Here is a 19,476-nt window from a genome sequence, read left to right as displayed (position 1 = left end):
AGGGATGTTACAAAAGTAATTTAAATATTTATTTCTTAAGTTATTGAAATCTATTAATTATAGATTCAAAAAAAAAGAAAGAAATCTATTAATTATATTTATTGTCGTATCGGTAAAATTTGAAATAGTTTTAACATTTTCCCACGTTTATTAGATAACATTGAGGTGTTTTTTTGTTAATGGATGTTCTGATAGTATTAGTTTAGAAAACTTCTAAAAACTTTTTATGGAAGAAGAAAAAAGTAATTTTATTTTTTATAGAGGGTTATTTATTTATTTAATATTTCTCATAAAAATAACACTTAAATTTTCTTAAAATAATCTATGAACAAATGCCCGGACACCCGTTAACCGACTTTAGTATATGCACATGTTGCAACATGGGATCCGGATTCTCTCCATTTCCCTTTGAAATGGAGAGTGTCCAGTTCACGGTCAGGATTTGTTTGGAAACTATCAAGGGTCAGAAATGTGCCATGTCATTTAAATGTTAAAAACTTAACTCAACATATTTAAACTCTGGTTAAGCCAAGTTAACTCAACATTCTTTTCTCTCACCTGAAATTTCAAAGTTTAAACTCTCATTCTCCGTTTCTCAACCAAAAAAAAACTCTCATCTCCAAGGATTTTCTTTCTCCATCCCACGGTCCTCACCGTCGCCGGTGCCACCAGCCATCGTGCTATTCTTTTCTCTCACCAGCCCATCTGAAATTTCAAAGTTCAAACTCTCATCTCCAAGGATTTTCTCTCTCCATCCCATGGCCCTCATCGTCGCCGCTGCCACCAGCCATTGTGCCAGGCCACCGCTGTTGCGCGGGCTATGTCTCACACCAACCTAGCATCATCGGAAAGTGCCGCCCACCTGCAGGCATAGGCACTACCCAGCATCACCTGATTGCTCTGCTAGATCAGTCACTGCACAGTAAGTTTCTCTCTCTAATTTTTTTATTGATAAGCTCTGTTTGGTTGCTGAAAAAATGAAGGGAAAAAAACTATGATACCGCTATTTTTGATTGATTTATTGGTGCTAAATATGGTTTTTTTTTTTTGTTTTGATAGAACGGTTTCTTTGTGTTTGTGTGTGTTTTTAATTTTTTTTTTTTTTAAAGCTTTTGGTTTTGAGCTTGGTGGGGTGTTTCAGATTTGGGGGATTTATGGATTGTTTTGATCTAAATTTGTTCTAAAAGCAATGGGATTTATGGGTTATATTTTTAATTTTTCACTTTATTATGAATGTATTGTGAATGTCTCTTTGTTGTAACATATTATTCTGATTGGACAAACAATAGAAATGTGTAACGAAGATTTGACAGCATCATAGTTGTTCAACAGAATAGGTTCCTCTGATTACTATCAGAATATGACTGGACCTTTTCTGCTTTGGCTGTTGACATAAACAAAGATTTGAGCACAAAAGATGAGAAAGAGGTAAGCGTAAGTTCTGTATTGAGTGAATTATTATTGAATAGTATACAATAATTTTGGTTCATTCTTTCTTAAATTTGTGATCTTATTATTGAATTATTATTGAAGATTTGACAGCATTAATGTCAAATGTAGTTCCTTTAAATTCAACTTGGTTGCCTAATTGTCATAATGCATTTGATTTTTATTTTTATAGAAAATGAGTTGAAGCAGCTAGCAGCCATCTATTAAAAGTCTGAAGAGAAGGGTATCTGTACAAAAGTCTGTAGAGAAAGTAATAGTTGTTGTTCAAGAAGTCAAGTGCAAGATATATGCAAAGCTTCATGTACCAAATTTTACACACTTGTTATCAAGAAAAGGTTTTGAAGTATTCCATGACTGATTGAAGACAACATATTTTGAAGCTAGCAAGGCTAATTTTTCAGTTTTAGTAAAGATTTAGATTTGATATATTCTTAGCTTATAGGACAAATTTGACAAGCGTTTGCATAATTTGTAGTAGCATTTGGATAGTTTTCATAGTTGGCTTATGAAGGTACTCATATATGTTGGTTTATTATATGTACATGTTTGAGTAGTTTTTAGTCAATCATTGTTCATAAATGTGACAAGTTATTTTCCCTTGAAGCATTGCAACTATGTATGTACCTGTGCATGACAAATTTTCCCATTTATGCGTTGTTTTATAGAAACCATAAACCAATGGAATTTGTACCACATACATGACTACAAGGTCAGAGTATCATAAAAAATAGAGCAATTGCTCCAAATTGATCATTTTTTATGTCGCATGAAATTTGATCCAACATAGTAGACAAGAAAGGAATATAATAAAAAATGAACAAATTTTATTAAAATGTACACTTTGGTCACATAACAAGAATTCCATTGAAATATACACTTTAATTACATGATTATAATAACATGAACCTTCTACAATTTGTGTGTCTATTGCTTGACTACACATTCCATCTCTTGCTTCTTGACTATACATTCCATCCAAAGTCCACAACTTTCAATCTTAGCTTGATCACTTTGACTTGCCTCATGTTAAACAACTTGCCCATTCCATTCCTACAAAGGACAATTTTCACACACCCAATTCTGCAATCAGTGGCATGATAGGGAAAACAAAGAGACATTCACAATACATTCCCTAAAGCTTTCATAATAGAGTGAACAATTAAAAATAAAATCAAAATCCATGCAAAAGCACATACATTTACATAACAGTTAGACCAAAAGAAATAAAAAACCCACAAACCAAAAAAATGGAACAAAGCATTCTAATAACCACAGCATAAAACACACACAGATAATTCTACACTTGGTGTTTCTCCTGGAACCATGCCTTTCTTTTATGTTGTCATTTTCATGTCTTTTTTCTTAACTTATGCAAAGCATATGAAGTATTTTCCAATAATTAAATCTTCACCCATCATTTATCTTAAACTAGCTTTGCTTCTGCCGTTTATTCTAAAAAAAATTAGCTTTGCTTATGCTTTTCCTTTTTGTGTTTTTTATCCTAGTCTCAAGAAACTTGGGCGTGGTTTCAAAAATATAACTCATAAATCTCATTGCTTTTAGAACAAATTCAAATCAAAACGATCCATAACTGTTTTTTTATCCTAGTCTCAAGAAACTTGGGCATGGAATAAAAAATATAACCCATAAATCCCATTGCTTTTAGAACAAATTCAAATCAAAACAATCCATAACTATTTTTTTTCCTAGTCTCAAGAAACTTGGGCATGGAATAAAAAATATAACCCATAAATCCCATTGCTTTTAGAACAAATTTAGATCAAAACAATCCATAAATCCCCCAAATCTAAAACACCCCACCAAGCTCAAAACCAAAAGCTTAAAAAAAAAATTAAAAACACACACAAACACAAAGAAACCGTTCTATCCAAAAAAAAAAACCATATTTAGCAACAATAAATCAATCAAAAATATCAGTATCATAGTTTTTTTTCCCTTCATTTTTTTCAACAACCAAACAAAGCTTATCAATAAAAAAATTTCCAAAATTAGGATCCTTAAGGCATCCTCTCAAATACAAGATGATTACATTAGGATCAAGATTTTCTGTTATAATTTGCCCATTTCCCCAAATTTCCAATGTTTGTTACTGCTGTGACAGCATTAGCTCTAATAGCGGTTTGGACCAATAGAAATACATTGATTCTCAATGTGATTTGGGTTTATGAGTGTGTTTGTGCTTGTGAGGTTTGTGAGTGATTGTATGGTTTATGAACAAACAGGTATCTTTCAATCTTAAAAGAATTACTTCACTATTTTTCAAAGAAACCCACTCCAGGTTCTTTTAAGAACATTCTCCTCTCCCACCCCACCCCCTCCTCCTCCCCCCAAGAAGGATGACTACAGTCAAAACCACCAAAGTCTTAGTAGTTGAGGAAATTCTTTTTTTCTTTTTTTTTCCTTTTTAATTATATTTTGAATTAAATAAAGTATAGATAAGAAAGCACTCTTAAAAAATTGGAAATAAATTATGTGTGGATTCACATGTTTAAATCATTATTAAATATAATTGAAAGCGAAAAATGAATTAAATTCAACTTCAATGGTTATCCTTTACAAACTATAGTTCCAAAACTGAGCATATGCAAACCATTTACTAAACCCTTACATTTGGTTTTAGTAACGAATTTAGATTGAAACAACGCATAAATCTTACAAAGCTGAAACACCACTTGCTGATTTCAATCTGTAAACTCAAAACCAACCACTGAAAAAATATAGCACAAAAAAAAAAGAAACCATTGCTTTTAGAACAAATTCAAATCAAAACAATCCATAACTGTTTTTTATCCTAGTCTCAAGAAACTTGGGCATGGAATAAAAAATATAACCCATAAATCCCATTGCTTTTAGAACAAATTTAGATCAAAACAATCTATAAATCCCCCAAATCTGAAACACCCCACCAAGCTCAAAACCAAAAGCTTAAAAAAAAAAAAAAAATTAAAAACACACACAAACACAAAGAAACCGTTCTATCAAAAAAAAAAACCGTATTTAGCACCAATAAATCAATCAAAAATAGCAGTATCATAGTTTTTTTTTCCCCTTCATTTTTTCAGCAACCAAACAGAGTTTATCAATAAAAAAAATTAGAGAGGGAAACTTACTGGGCAGTGACTATTCTAGCAGAGCAGTCCGATGATGCTGGGTAGTGCCTATGCCTGCAAGTGGGTGGCACTTTTCGATGATGCTAGGTTGGTGTGAGACATAGCCCGCGCAACAGCAATGGCTTGGCAAAATGGCTGGTGGCACCGGCGACACTGAGGACCGTGGGATGCAGAGAGAAAATCCTTGGAGAAGAGAATTGGAAATTTCAGATGGGCTGGTGAGAGAAAAGAATATGCTGAGTTAACCTTGGTTTAACCAAATTTTGAATTTGTTGAGCTAAGTTTTTAACATTTTAATTTACGTGGCACATCTTAGACCCTAGATGTATGTCAAATGAATACATTCTCCATTTCAAAGAGAAATGGAAAGGATCCAAATCCACTAGTGAGTGGTGTTGATGCTTCCCCAACTCACGTGGATCCGATGAGATGCTACTATTTTTTTACTACAAATTTTATTATAATGATTACAACTGAATGAAATAATGAATGTAATTACATTTACAATATAATAAATAAAGAACTATCATCAAGAGGGGATATTCGAAGTTAAAACTCTCTAAAATAAAATACTTTTTTTGTGTTGGTACTCGGTAACAAATGATCCATTTGTAAAATTTATGTCATAGATTATATAATATTCTTAATAGGGAAATGCTAACAAGCGCCCTTAAGACACTGGTTAATAATTCATTTAAAGAAAATTTTTATGGGAAATTAAATGAAAAAAAAAAAAGTAATTGATTATATAATATTCTTAATTACTTTTTTTTCTCATTTTTCATAAAAACTTTTCCCTTTGTTTTTATAACGTTGACATTCAATTATCAGTGAGGTGTGGTTGGATTTGTTTATGCATCGATAAGGTTGGCAATTAATTTTCGGGTAATGTAAGGTGCATGGTAGAGGATAATAGGAAGTGAATAATAGTTAGGGTATGGCACGAGGCACGAGCTTACTTTTTTCTTTTTCTTTTTTTGAGAAACCAAGGCACGAGCTTACTTTCCTCTCGTCCACATGTGAATCCCCGACATGAAACATAAGAGGACATAGTGCCATCAAATTATAAGCCCATTGGCTAGAATCTTTCTTTGAATGCTATAAGTTGTGAATTCTTATAACATGTGCAATTTAAGAGTGGTTCGACCCAATCAATTATAGGGCTTTCTCTACCACCTCCATGTGGGTGTTCCTCCACCTCCATGTGGCCTTCACTACCACCTCCGTGTGGGTATTCCTCCACCTCCGTGTGGCCTTCACTACCACCTATGTGTGGATAATTTCCACCTCCGTGTGGCTTCATCTCTACCCATGTATTGTGGGTCCCTCTGCTATTGTGCACTTCGAGCTGATCTTGGTCACTTTGTGGGTCTCATCAACCCTATTCGTGGGTTTCTTTTTACTCCCAATGGGTTCATTTCTCTGCTAGCGCTATTGCCAATCATCGGTGAGTTTTGCTCCGTCAGTAGCAAGCGTTTTCTTCCTTCTCAGGCTAATGGGTCCCGTTCAACTATTCACTCTCAATCAGCGCCAATTCTGCTCCATCCTTGATAGCGATTGCGTCTTTGGTGAGTTCTCATCCTTCTGGTGGTATTTTCTCTGCTGCTTTTTATGTTGGGTTTCCATGGAATTTTGGTATTATCTCTGATTTTGGTTTGGAGAAGCTCTTTAGATTGGATATTGTTGCCCTTTAACTGTGAGGGTGGGTTTTATATCAAATGCTACTCTTGTTTTGGGTATGAACATTCTATCTTGGCTCACCAAATTCCTTTAATTCCAATCCTGATTTTTCACCTTGCCATGAGGACCATAGCTTGGAACTATCGAGGTGCTGGCAGAGCCTCGACAGTTAGAGCCCTAAAGGAGCTTATTCGTGAGTCAAATCCTGATATTGTTTTCCTCTCCGAAACCAAAATAAAATCTATGAGAATAAATAAGATTTGTGATAGACTGAAGTTTGTAGATTCTTGGTGTGTTGATGTTGATGGTTTGTCTGGGGGTCTTGCACTGTTTTGGAGATCGGGTGTTGAATTAGAAGTGGTCTTTTCAAATAAAAACATGATAGTGGCACAGGTTTATTCAGACCCCCCTGAAGCTCCCTGGCTTCTTCTTGCCATTTATGGTCCAATCCAAAGATCCAAAAAAGTAAAATTCTGGGGTTTGCTGGAGAATATGGTGTCTTCTTTTTAAGGGTCCTGGGTTGCAATCGAAGATCTAAATTGCATCAAGCATGCAAAAGAGAAACGTGGTGGATGCGCAGTGGGCGAGAGTTCTGTTTGTTATCTTAGAGATTTCATGTCTAATATAGGTGCTATTGATTTGTGTTTTTCGGGTCCATCATTTACATGGTCAAATAGGAGGGAAGGTTTGGCCAATATAAAAGAAAGGTTAGACCAATGTTTATGTGATCAAGAGTGGCAATCTTTATTCCTAAAAGCAGGGGTCAAACATTTGTGTAATTTGAACTTGGATCATAACCTGATTATGCTTGATACATTCCTAGACACTAATATTTTGACTCGGCCATCTCGTTTTGAAGTGATGTGGACTAGGGAGGAGGAAAGTAGATCGGTTGTGGAAAATGCTTGGCAATGCAGGGTTGATGGCTCTCAAGGCTTTAAGTTAGTCAAAAAGTTAACTGTGACTAGCCATGAGCTAAAGCACTGGAACAAAAGCACCTTTGGAAATTCAAAGGAAAAAATTAAAGGCCTTAAAGCCAAAATTGCTGAGGTTCAACAATTTGCCCCCACAAGAGAGAATTTGTAACTTGAAGCTTCCCTAAATTTAGAGCTTGATGAATGGCTAGATAGAGAAGACATGAGGTTAAGTCAGATGTCTAGGGAATTGTGGGTTAAAAAGGGTGATTGTAACTCAAGGTTTTTCTGTCTCTCAACCATAATTAGAAACGAAGAAACTGCATCTCAGAAATTAAGCTTGATGATGGTACTTGGATTAGAGACCGATGGGAAATTCAAAACTATTTTTTGGTAAAGTTTTCCTCCCTTTTCTCGTCTAGCCTCCCTCATTTCCCAGCAAACCTAGAGAATTTAATAGCCTTGTGTTACTGACCAAGAGAATTTTGAGCTTTACAAAATTCCCACTAGAGAAGAGATCAAGAAGGCGGTGTTTGGATGAAATCCCTCAAAGCCCCAGGTTCGGATGGCTTCCCAGCTCTCTTCTACAAGCATTATTGGGACACAATGGGTGATCAAGTGGTTCAAGCTACCTAGCTTCTTTCGTAGTGGCTGGCTTTTGAAAGATTTCAACAAAACCTTCATCCACCTTATTCCTAAAAAGAAAGGGGCATGCAATTCTAATCATTTTCGTCCTATTGGACTGTGTAATGTGTTCTACAAAGTGATATCCAAGATTTTAGTGAATAGACTAAGACCTCTTTTAAATAAAATGGTGGATCTGGCTCAAGTGGCCTTCGTGCCTAATAGATGGATTAATGAAAATGTGGTCTTGGCCTATGAAATTGTTCACAGCTTCAAATATATGGGGAAGAAGAAGGGATTCCTTGGAATCAAGCTTGATTTTCAAAAAGCTTACGATAGACTGAAATGAAATTTTTTGATGGTAGTCTTAAAAGCTTTTGGTTTTAATCACAACTTTGTTAATCTCATCCACCAGTGCCTCTCCTCAGTTGAGTTCACTTTGCTCTTGAATGGTGGCCTTGGTCCAAGTTTCTCCGCCTTGAGAGGGCTTAAGCAGGGGGACCCCCTGTCCCCACACTTATTTATTTTGGGCAATAAGGCTCTCATGAGATTGATAAATAGGGAAGTGTCTCAAAAGAACTTAACTGAGTTTAAAGCTTCTAATATCGCACCACCTATCTCTAAGCTCTACCATGCGGATGACATTCTTTTGTTTTGCAAAGCTAAATCCTCTGAATCAGCCATTCTTAGAAGCTGTTTGGAGAAATTCTATTCTTGGTCGGGTCAATCGATCAGTGTGGAAAAATCTGGATGCTTCCCTTCCAAAGGTGTAAGCCCTCAGTTTATGAATCAAGTTAAATGTTGTTGGGGTCTCAATATATTGCCTCAAAGTACAACATATTTGGGTGTTCCTCTCTTTCTATCAAAGAGCAAATCTCAAGATTTCGGTTATGTTAAAGAAAGATTGGATAATAAGCTCAAGGGATGGAAAAGTAAAAATCTGTCTTGGTCTGGTAGAACAACCCTGATTAGATCGGTGGCCCAAGCCATCCCGACGTATTCTATGTCGGCTACTCTTCTCCCTAAAGATCTTAGTGATCAATTAGATGCATCAGTGCGCAGATTTTGGTGGAGCCCCAAATCAAGGGCAGGTTCGTCTTGGTCTTCTCTCTATTTGCCACAAAAGGAGGGTGGCTTGGGTTTCAGAAAATTCTGGGATTTCAACCAAGCTTTCCTCTCCAAACTTGGCTAGTGGATTCTATCCAGAAAGGATTGTCTTTGTATTAAGATTTTGAGGGCAAAATACAAGATTTGGGATAATTGGCTGGCTCATCATTCTCCTAGCAATGCGCCCCCCTTTTGGAAAAGCTTGATGGGCACAAAACACCTTATTGCAAAGGCAGCTTGCCTTTTGGTAGGCAATGGGAACTCCATTAGAACATGGATTAACCCGTGGATTCTTGATCTCCCTGGTTTCATCCCTAGCCCGAAATTTGAAGCTGATCTGGATATTGCTTTGGTTGTTTCTCAGCTCCTTACTCCAAACCGAAGCAGTTGGGATATTCCAAAGTTGAGTTTTCTATTTGAGGAGCATGTGATTGAGCTTATCCTAAAAATTCTCATTCCTAGTTGCCTTATGGAAGATAGTTGGTCTTGGACTACAACAATATCTGGAATTTTTTCGATCAAGTCCGCTTATTGGCTGTGTAGGAATGGCTCTCCTCCCTTGAATTCCAACTTCATTAGAGGCCAGATTTGGAGATCCAAAATTCATGAGCGCTTGAAGTTGCATCTATGGAGAATAGCTGCAAATGTTTTGCCTACCAAGGAGGTAATAAATATGTTTAATGAAAATATAGATGGGAGCTGCCCTTTATGTAATTCAACCTTGAAAACTTCCCTTCAACTGTTCACGATATGCCTATTTGCAAAATCCTTATGGTTCCGAAGCCATTGGAGTGTGGGGATTGACTTATTGGCTTTTGGGTCGGCATCTGATTTTGTCAACTTCCTCTTGTCCGCCCCTTTTTTGGTTAATCAATGTTTGGGCCAAATGGAAGAATTTTTGTTGTATGGTGCCATCCTTTGTGACATGGTATGGAAACAAAGAAATCAGGTCCTATTTGGAGACGGATCTCTAAATGTTGATAGGGTGTCTACGAAGATCTCATGTCTCTTCTCTGAGCATAATATTCCCAAGGGCTCTACCTCTTATTAGCAAGTACCTTCCTCTGTTCAGACTTGGATCCCTCCCCTAGGTGCGTCTTTTAAAATTAATGTCGATGCTGCTGTGGGGCCTCGCTTCTCTTCTATAGCTGCAGTGGCGAGAGACCAGAGAGGGGAGTTGGTATTTGCCGGTTCTATGAAAGTGAATACCACCCTCCCTCTCTTGGTGAAAGCGGAGGCTATTAAGTGGGCTCTCTCTTTTGCTCCTGCCATGGGTAATGATTGCATTATTATGGAATCGGATTGCCAATACTGTGTGCATCTTCTCAATGACTTGGCCGAGCGCCCCCCCCCCTGCGCCCCCCCCCCCCCCTGGAGGTTCTGGTCCTTGTGCTCTGAATTGAGGTTGTTTTTGTCTGTCTCAGATAAGGTTTTTGTGAAGTGGGTGCCTAGGCAGTGTAATACAGCAGCCCACACTTTAGCAAAATGGTCTCTTTCTTGTAATTTCTTTGGTCTTTTTAATTTTGGGAATTGCCCTGCTTGTTTCTCTTCCATCATTTTGGAAGAGTCCAGGAGGGCCTTGTAGCTCTATTTTTCCATTCTTTAATAAAGTTTCTAGTTCATTAAAAAAAAAAAAAAACAATTATGGGACTGTCTTTTGGCATAAGACAAATGATAAGAATTAAAGATAATTCTTTCTTTCTTTCTTTCTTCTAATTTCATGTTCAAGCATGGTTTGAATTTTTTTTTTTTTTTTTTTTTAATTCTTCACAATATCTTATTATATTACTAGACTCATCACATGCATTTTGCACTTGCAATAAAGCTCTTTTTTATTTTTTATTTTAAGTTTAATAAAATAGTGTTTAAAAGTGAGATAGAAATAATGTCCTAATTTTTAGGATTTTAATAAAAGTTTGAAAGCCTAAAACTTAGGAACTTTTTTAAAAATAATGAATTACTCTTTTAAACTGTTTGTGTTTTTTATTTTAAAATTATTTAACTAAAAGATAAGGGTATTTTAGAGAGTTTAAAAATGTGTGTAAGGGTATTTTAGTACGCAAAATGTTGAAACTCAAACATGAAATCTTGTTATTAATTGTATAGATAAATAGGGAGAATCTTAATCGGGCTACTAAAAGTTTTATCAAAACACACAAAAATTCAAATCCAGATAATTGATGTTTATGTTGGGAAATCTTTGTTACTAGACTAGAGTATAGTGACTGGTTACAAAAGGCTATTAACATGCTATCACAAAATCTTTTGTAATTTCATGTTAAGATTTTGTAACGGCGTGTTAATAGCCTTTTGTAGCCAATCATTTACTAGTCTTTTGTAACAAAAGCAAGAGTAGTTTTTTGTAACAGAAAATGCTGAAGGTACTACAAGGTTTACTAAATAAAACTTATAAATTATTATGATTATAAATGTTATTTGTGGGCTTCAACCACCTATTTGAATTGTTTTTAGATGATTGATGATACATCAATTTATAAGCTTTATGTAGTAAAATTGTAGTATTGTTAGTATCACTCTTTTGGAAGAGTTTAGTTAGGTTCTTCTTACTTACTTGCTGGCCAATTAGATTACATTTAGCACAAGCCAATTCAGATGTATGCAAACCAAGACTTGTCTATAGAAGTATAAAAACTTTGCATGCAAGTATGACAATCAACATTATGAATGAAATTTTAGAATTAGCCAAGAGCTACCAAAGATTTCTCTTATGAAGGCATTATATCAAAGCCTTCATTCACGCTCTAAGCAACTCCCATTTCCTTATACACTTGTTAATAGCTAGCCTATTCACATAACCTCTACATCATCTAGTATCAGAGCTGAGATTCCATTCACGCTCTAAGCAGCTCTGATTTCCCTATACACTTCTTAATAGTTAGCCTATTCACATAACCTCTACATTATCTAGTATCAGAGCTTAAGATCCCATGGTGATCAAATTCTTTCAAATCATTTTCATTTTCTGCCTTCACGAAGCCATGAAAATAGGGAGGACACATCCACAGTTGAAAGACCTGCAGGTTTGTTATCGGGGATACTAAAGCTTAATCCTCTCATGTCATGATTTTCATACCATAATTTCATACTATAAAACCATGGAGTTATTGTTCGATGTAACGTAAATTACATTAAATGTAATAATGTTAATTACTCTCATTTGTGACCCTAATAATATCTGCCCAAAATGACAAAAGGTTTGCGTGCAATGTGTAACACACAAAATCTTATTCAACCCTATAAAAAGTAACTAACTTTTTTTGACAAATTATATTAGACAAATTTACTGCTAGTATCAACCTGCTCAAGCACTTAGAATCCTGCTAAAATATCCCACAAGAAGGCCAAGTAATTTTGAAAGATAACAAAAGCAACTTGATGAACAGATGTAAAAATGACAGTTATCCTTCTGGTGAACCAAGAGCAACCAGTCTAGATATTGGGATTTGAGTTCCTCAGTCAAATAGTTTTCAGCAAAAGACCATACTTGGAATCATATTCGTTCATTGCTACTCACCAAGGTACCACTTCCCCTGATGAGGGGGAAAGCTGTAGCACTCTGACAATTGATGTCAGGCTGGCAGTAAAGACTAGAGTTGATTATGCAAACCACAAAAATAGAGATGATAATCACAATGAGGCCAAGTGTGCTCACTGTTTTCCTGAAAATTTGAAGAACTCCAGAGTTGGCGCTATTGGGTAAGGTACTATTAAGATACAGGAAAAAAAATTACATCGTTGAATGTCAAAATGAAGACTTACTAAGTGCAAAAAAAATTATAGAGAAGCTAAACCTGCAAGATAATGAAATGAATGGCAGATGAGAGATTACATAAGAACAATAGGAAGTTACAATATATTTTTGTGTGTTGAACCACATTGGATTTGTATGGTTGAGTAACCTGATAAAAAATATCCACCATCTGATATATTATGATTGTTCCACAGTAAAAGAAATGTTCACGAGAAATGAAAGAGAAAAGAAAGAGAACAGAAAAGAGAGAGAGAGAGAGGGAGGGGGGGGGGGTCTAAACTTTCTCTATAATCTTGTGGTACATTATTGAAAAAGAAAACTGTTTCCATATTTGTTCTGCTATGCATTCAGATGACTGTATAAATTCAGCCCTCAAAAACTAAGAATTTGTTGCATAAAAAGTAACTCAGCCACAGTTGATAATTGTTCCAATAAGAACAAGGAAACCATCATATGAGCTCTACAAGGAAACTCATACATGATAAGCATGCAACGAGAAAAAGAAGGTAAGCAGTACCAGAATTAGGAGGGAAATGGCTGGGGAATATAAAACTCGGCAATAAGAGGGTTGCTGAGATAATTTTCCTATCTTCCATTCCATCTAAGATCTGCTGGTACAGATCCTTTTATTGTTCACTCATCTAAGGTACACAGGTTTTGTTCCTTTTTTTTTTTTTTTTCAGTCAACAGAAGTTAGAAAGCAATGTTGATATAAATGTATACAAAAATTTATCTAATATGTACGATGTACCAACTGACAAGTACTCACCATAGTATTGTGAGTTTACTAGGAGTCTAGGAGGCCCTCAGAACTCACCATTTATTCTATGTTCAAGAATTCACACAACAGTGACAAATACAATGTCACCTACAGCAGCATCAAAAACCTACGAAACAAGGTCACAGGATATGTCAGTGTCATATACTACATTTTATCTGTAACAAAAAAAAAATAGTAACTTTTCTCATTATATTTTTCTTACATTTGTTGTGATCTTATTTATAAGCTCAGAGAAGCTTGAATTCTTATGACCATCTCCAAAGAGAAAGAACCTATAACTGCATAAGTAAGCAACTTTGTGGCAACAAGGAACACATATATGCACTATACTTGGAATATCAGCGCCATTTAGTCATGAACGTGAGACAAAGTCCTGGTAACTAAAGTTTGGAACTGCGATTCTTAATTGCTTTCCATTGTTTGGAAAAACCCCATCCACGAGGCTTATCTGTAGTTCCTCCAGGCCATACAATACTGTACAAATGCTGACTTGAACTAGAACGGTTTGGTTATTTTGTATAAAGTGTCTCCAGGGTTGCAACAGATAGTCCACAATAATTAGACCAGTATCCCATCTGCCTATAACCAGTTACAATCATGTTTAGGATATCATATGAAGGATAGAAAGGAGATCTGCTCTGGGTTTTTTATTAGGCCCTGTCAAACATATCATATTGGTCTGCAATATGTTGCTTGGCATCCGCTTCCCCACTTAAAAAATGCTCAATGCACCGAGATTCAGAGTCCTTCCCCCAAACAACATAAATATGCATTCTTGGATATTGAAATTGTACCTGCAGATGTTATTTTGTATAAAGTGTCTCCAGGGTTGCAACAGATAGTCCACAATAATTAGACCAGTATCCCATCTGCCTATAACCAGTTACAATCATGTTTAGGATATCATATGAAGGATAGAAAGGAGATCTGCTCTGGGTTTTTTATTAGGCCCTGTCAAACATATCATATTGGTCTGCAATATGTTGCTTGGCATCCGCTTCCCCACTTAAAAAATGCTCAATGCACCGAGATTCAGAGTCCTTCCCCCAAACAACATAAATATGCATTCTTGGATATTGAAATTGTACCTGCAGATCAAGCAACAGATCTAATGCACAAGCAATCCAAATAGTATCAGAGGCATATAGACCATAAAGGCTCAACACGATAGAACCCTTCCTCAGCTTGTGCCACTGTCACATGAGCACTTTTCTGTCCTAATTCAAGCGTGTGTGGGTGAAGTGTCATGATGTAGAATAATTTAAGCCGAACAGAAAGGCCCATTAGTCCATTGTCTTTTATTTCTCTGTCATATTTAAGTTGTTATTACGTCTTTAGTATTTTAAAAGGTTATGTGTCTAGCATATGACTTTTATTGAAGTTGGATGTTTATAATTTAATGTTATATCTCATATGTAAGATGAAGGATAGGATTCTGAGCTTAAGGCTATTATAAATAGCCTCTTTTGAGTAGTCATAGGCAGCCTTTCTCAACTATTTCATAAATTTTGAGATTTGAATATTTCTTGAGCTCTTTTGAGTCTACAATTTGATATTTGATTGTTCCAACTTCAATCCTACTACATTTTTCTATACTTTAATCATTTTTGTTGCTAGAATTTCCTCTTAAACCCAACTTCAGCCTCACAGCATCATGTCATAAGCTCAGAACTCCTTGGATAGATTTTGTAATTTTATAAGGAAGTAGTGAATCAGAATCTAAAACAGTATATACCAAGTGGTACATACACAAAACTGATACACTAGTCAAATCTAATCTGATAATTAATCCCATTGGCCTCAAAGTCGAATTTTCAAATGACATACACAATCCAAATAGTATCATATGAACGAAGTGATACATTCAACACAGATGAGACAGAGGGGGAAAAATTTTCAGGATCCAAAATGCATACCCCAGTTTTTCTGTGCATGCGGCCAGCAATTGAGGCATTACGTGACATATAATGACATAATTCTCTACAGCCTACAGAATAAGCATTGGAAGGCAATAGCATACACCAGAGCAACATAAATCTTTAAAAAAAAAAAAAAAAAACACCTTTAATAAAGGCAGAAGCCAATGTTATTACTTATCATACACTCAGGCTCGTTTCCGCTATATTCTATATAGCATCAACTGAGAATACAATTACTGTCATTGTTTCAAAGCTATTGGACATCATATCCTCCTCCGCAAAAACTAACCAAACCAAAATCAAAGCTTTTTCACCAAAATACAAAACATACCCTTTTATTGCAATCAAGATCACAATCATGATCATCATCTAGGATTGCTATCAACAAGCCTCGCACCAACCCGATCAAGCCTCGTCACCATAGCCAGCGCCTTCAAATTCCCTTCATTCCAAAATGCCTCCACCATCTTCTCCCCAATCTTCTCCCCTCTCTCCTCACAATCTATCACAGCCACCGCCGTCGGCCCCGCCCCGCTTATGGTACACCCGAACGCCCCGGCCTCAATCGCCGCCTTCTTCACGGCTTCCATCCCCGGAATCAATGGCGCCCGTCTCGGCTCCACGATCTTATCTCCCGACAAGGCCTTCCCTAACCCCACCAAGTCCCCTTCCAACACTGAAGCCACCAATGCCCCAGCTTGACTACAATTCCACACATGATGAGCCATTGCTATCTCTAACGGCAGAGCAGCCCGCATTTTCTTCGTCGGAGCTTCGAATTCAGGAGTCACCAATACAAAGTAAAGCTCTTTATCATCCGGAAATGTCAATTTCTTCAAATCCAACGGCTCGTAGTTTCTGATCAAAACAAACCCTCCCATGATCGCCGGGCCAACATTATCAGCATGATAACCCGAAACCTTCTCCTCCGATTTCAATCCCGCTAGTACGAGCTCCTCGGAGCCGAGTTTCCCCCCAAAAATCTCGTTGACGGCGACTGCGGCGGCGGCGGCGCTAGCGGCACTGGATCCGAGTCCGGAACCTAGAGGAAGGCCTTTGTGGAGAGAGAGAGAAAGGCCGACGGATCGGATTCCGAGCATCTTCATGACCTCGATGGCGGCAATGCCGGCGCAATTCCAGAGAGGGTTACGGCTGAGCTTGGAGCAAGGGTCGCCGGAGATTTGGGAGATGGAGATCTGGCCGGGGTGGACGGAGGAGTCGACGGAGAGGGAGACAGAGTCGCCGAGGCCATCGACGGCGCAGCCGAGGAAGTCGAAGCCGGGACCGAGATTTGCCACGGTGGCAGGAGCGAAGGTTTTGACGGAGGAGAAAACGGGTTCGGGTTCGGAAATGGATAATTCGAGGGTTTTGGAGGGAAGAGAAAGGTTGCAACGGAAGGAGTCAACGGGTTTGAAAGTAGTTGTGGGTCTGAGCACTGCAGGTTTTACTGGAGTGGCTTGATAACAAATGGCCATTGCTTTGCTTTGATTTAATTTGATTTGATTAGCACTCGCACACAACACAAATGGCGATAGAAATTATATATATGGAGATCGGAGGGAGAGAGCAACAGAGAGGTTTTAGGGTTAACAGAAAGCGACAAGAAGCGTAGTTCACGATGACTGAAATGGCAGACCAAATAGGATTTATTAATATTTACTCTTCTATTAAGTTATTTACTGACGTTCATAAAAAAATTAAAAAATTAAAAAAAAAAAAAAAAAAGTTACTTACTGACAGTGACACAAATACAATACAAATTTTCCCATATTGACCAAATAACAATGGGCAATGGAATCTAAATTTTTTTTTTTTTTCTCTCTCAAAAAAAAAAAATTCTTTCTTTCTTTCTTTCTATTTTTAGTGCAGTTTTTTTAATTAAAAAAATTAATTGTTAAAAATATATTTATTTTTCAGGTAAAATACGTTTAGTTAAATTCAAGACTTTTCAACCAATAATTCCAAATTAAACCTTAAACTCTCTCTCTCGATCGACGATTAATGACCAAGTTGATCAATTTTGAAAAAATTTGAATCTAACTGTTATTAACCCGAACCTTAGAACTATTAAATGTATTTTACACTAATTTTTCTTACAAAATACTTGCAAACTAATATGATAATCAACAAAATACAATTAAAAAAAAATGTGAATGGTAATATGATATCATCTCAAGTTCTAAACAATATAAGAGCATTAGCCCAAAAAAAAAATTCTATTTTCACTACTTTATATATTTTAACACGTTGCTTTACAATATACCCTACATTACATTTCTTACTTTAGCACATCACCCATTGAAATAACATTTTTTTTTTTAAATCCTACCTTTAAAAAAGAAAAAAAAAAAAAAAGCATGATCACCCCTCCCACAAGCACCAGCTAGACAACCACCACAACCCACATCCAAAACCATTCCACTAACCATTAAAACTACAGATATCGGACCACCGTTGACGATCCACAAACTACTGCTGCGAACCAACCAAAACCACAGAGATTAGACCACTACCGACAACCAAAAAATCCACAGCAACCAAAAAAAACACACACACAACCCAAAAAAAAAAAAAAAACACCACAACCACCACAAGAGAAAGAAACATGGCAAGATTAGCGACAGGTATTAGACAACAACATACTCTAGATAGAGGAAGAGAAGCTGAGAGTGAGAATAAGAGAGGAAGAGAGGCTGAGTTCTCAAACGAGAGAAAGAGGATTGATGGGAGAGAGTAGAGAGAAAAGTAGAATAAAAAAGCATTATAAAAAAAGTTTAATGAATAAATGCTTATTTATTTATTTATTTATTTTGTGATTGGTGACATGCTAATTTGTAAGACATAAATAATAAAATTTATAGTATCTCTAGACAATAAAATACTATGAAAATGGTGAAAAATAATGATAGGAAAATTAAAAAATAGTGTGAAGTAGGTACAAAATGTGAGACAAGAAAAAAGCCATTTATAAGAATAGTGAAATGGGTAAAAAGGTGATATGGTTTGGAGTTTGAGAAAGAAATTTTGTTTTCCTCTTTTTTTTCTATGTCAGAGTCACTTTCAACCAAGTGGTAATTATTTTTTAGTTTTTTTTCCACAATAGTGAGTAACTACTTAAGAGTTCATTTGGTTGGAGGGGTGGAAAATTGGGAGGATAAAAAATGGTGAAATGATGAAAAAGTAAAAGGATATAAAAGATTGTAATTTCTTTCCAAAGTGGAGGGATGAAAAAAGTGTGTTTGTATAAATTTACTCATATACCCTTGTTAAAAAATTATGGTCAATTAAAACAAAAAAGTGACAAACAACCCAAAAAAAAAATTACCCAATTTATCAAAAAATGAAAATCATGTCTAGTTAAACAAAGAAAAGAAAAAGAAGAAGAAGTCAACACCTAGGAAATCCAAAAAAAAAGGAAGAAGAAGAAGAAGAAGAAGTTGAAGAAGAAGAAGAAGAAGAAGAAGGCAACGTCTAGCCCAATAAATGAAAAGAAAAAAAGAAAAAATGGAGGCAGCATTCCCAAGATAGCATAAAATAAAAAATTGGATGAATTGGTCATATGCAAGTGCACATGGGCATTTTTGTCTATTAGGTAGCCTCATTTTCTCCTTTCAGTTTTCTCTCCAATTTAGGAATAAAACTTTTTGATGGGCCAAGGGAGAAAACATCTACACTATATTTGGTTGAGTGGAATTTAGGAAGGATGGAAAATATAGGAAGGAAAATATGATAGAAAACTGAGTTTTCCTCTGTTTGGAAATAGAAAGAAAATAGGAATTGTGGAAAACTCGGGAGAAAATTTTCTCTCCCAGGCCCACAAATTTTTTCCTCCCAAATCAGGAGGAATAGCCATGAGAGAAAACTGCCTCATTGCACTTTTACCATAATACCCCGTTCTGGAATCAAGTAAAAAAAAAAACAAAGAGAGAGCGCTGAAGAAAAAAAAGGAGAGAATGAGAGCTATGCTAAGGAAGAAGATAAAAAAGAAGGGGGATAGGGATAAGGAAGGACAACATGTGGAGAAAAAAAAAATAGAGAGAGCGCTGGAGAAAAAAAAAATAGAGAGAGCGCTGGAGAAAAAAAAAGGGAGAGAATGAGA

The 19,476-nt window shown here is 36.2% G+C and overlaps 1 protein-coding gene and 3 long non-coding RNA genes across 6 annotated transcripts; 1 reads left to right on the top strand and 3 right to left on the bottom strand.

The window, feature by feature from the left end:
- The first annotated feature begins 330 nt into the window (after positions 1-330).
- LOC112031669 (uncharacterized) lies at positions 331-2,052 on the top strand. 3 transcript variants are annotated; one of them, XR_010624787.1, is made up of 3 exons: positions 331-922; positions 1,290-1,428; positions 1,622-2,052. It is a non-coding gene; the product is annotated as an uncharacterized LOC112031669 (long non-coding RNA). The 3 variants fall into 3 exon arrangements; XR_010624786.1 differs by having other exon boundaries at positions 499-922; positions 1,333-1,428; XR_010624785.1 differs by lacking the exon at positions 331-922 and having other exon boundaries at positions 929-1,428.
- A 184-nt stretch (positions 2,053-2,236) lies between these two features.
- Positions 2,237-4,960, bottom strand: LOC112041030 (uncharacterized). The gene is made up of 2 exons (XR_002886149.2): positions 4,581-4,960; positions 2,237-2,499 (listed from the first exon to the last, which is right to left on the bottom strand). It is a non-coding gene; the product is annotated as an uncharacterized LOC112041030 (long non-coding RNA).
- Positions 4,961-12,127: 7,167 nt separating this feature from the next.
- On the bottom strand, positions 12,128-14,238 carry LOC136063083 (uncharacterized). The gene is made up of 2 exons (XR_010624782.1): positions 13,661-14,238; positions 12,128-13,564 (listed from the first exon to the last, which is right to left on the bottom strand). It is a non-coding gene; the product is annotated as an uncharacterized LOC136063083 (long non-coding RNA).
- Positions 14,239-15,521: 1,283 nt separating this feature from the next.
- LOC112020110 (homoserine kinase) lies at positions 15,522-16,998 on the bottom strand. The gene has a single exon (XM_024052673.2). It carries the CDS (start codon positions 16,850-16,852, stop codon positions 15,743-15,745), a length of 1,110 nt encoding a protein of 369 aa, XP_023908441.1. The 5' UTR covers positions 16,853-16,998; the 3' UTR covers positions 15,522-15,742.
- Positions 16,999-19,476: the final 2,478 nt, after the last annotated feature.

The sequence above is a fragment of the Quercus suber genome, unplaced genomic scaffold, assembly GCF_002906115.3.
Source record: "Quercus suber isolate HL8 unplaced genomic scaffold, Cork oak 2.0 scaffold_484, whole genome shotgun sequence".
In the NCBI taxonomy this organism is placed as follows: Eukaryota; Viridiplantae; Streptophyta; class Magnoliopsida; order Fagales; family Fagaceae; genus Quercus; species Quercus suber.
The sequence above is the reverse complement of the archived record's forward strand: the minus strand, read 5'-3'. Positions and strand labels throughout refer to the sequence as shown.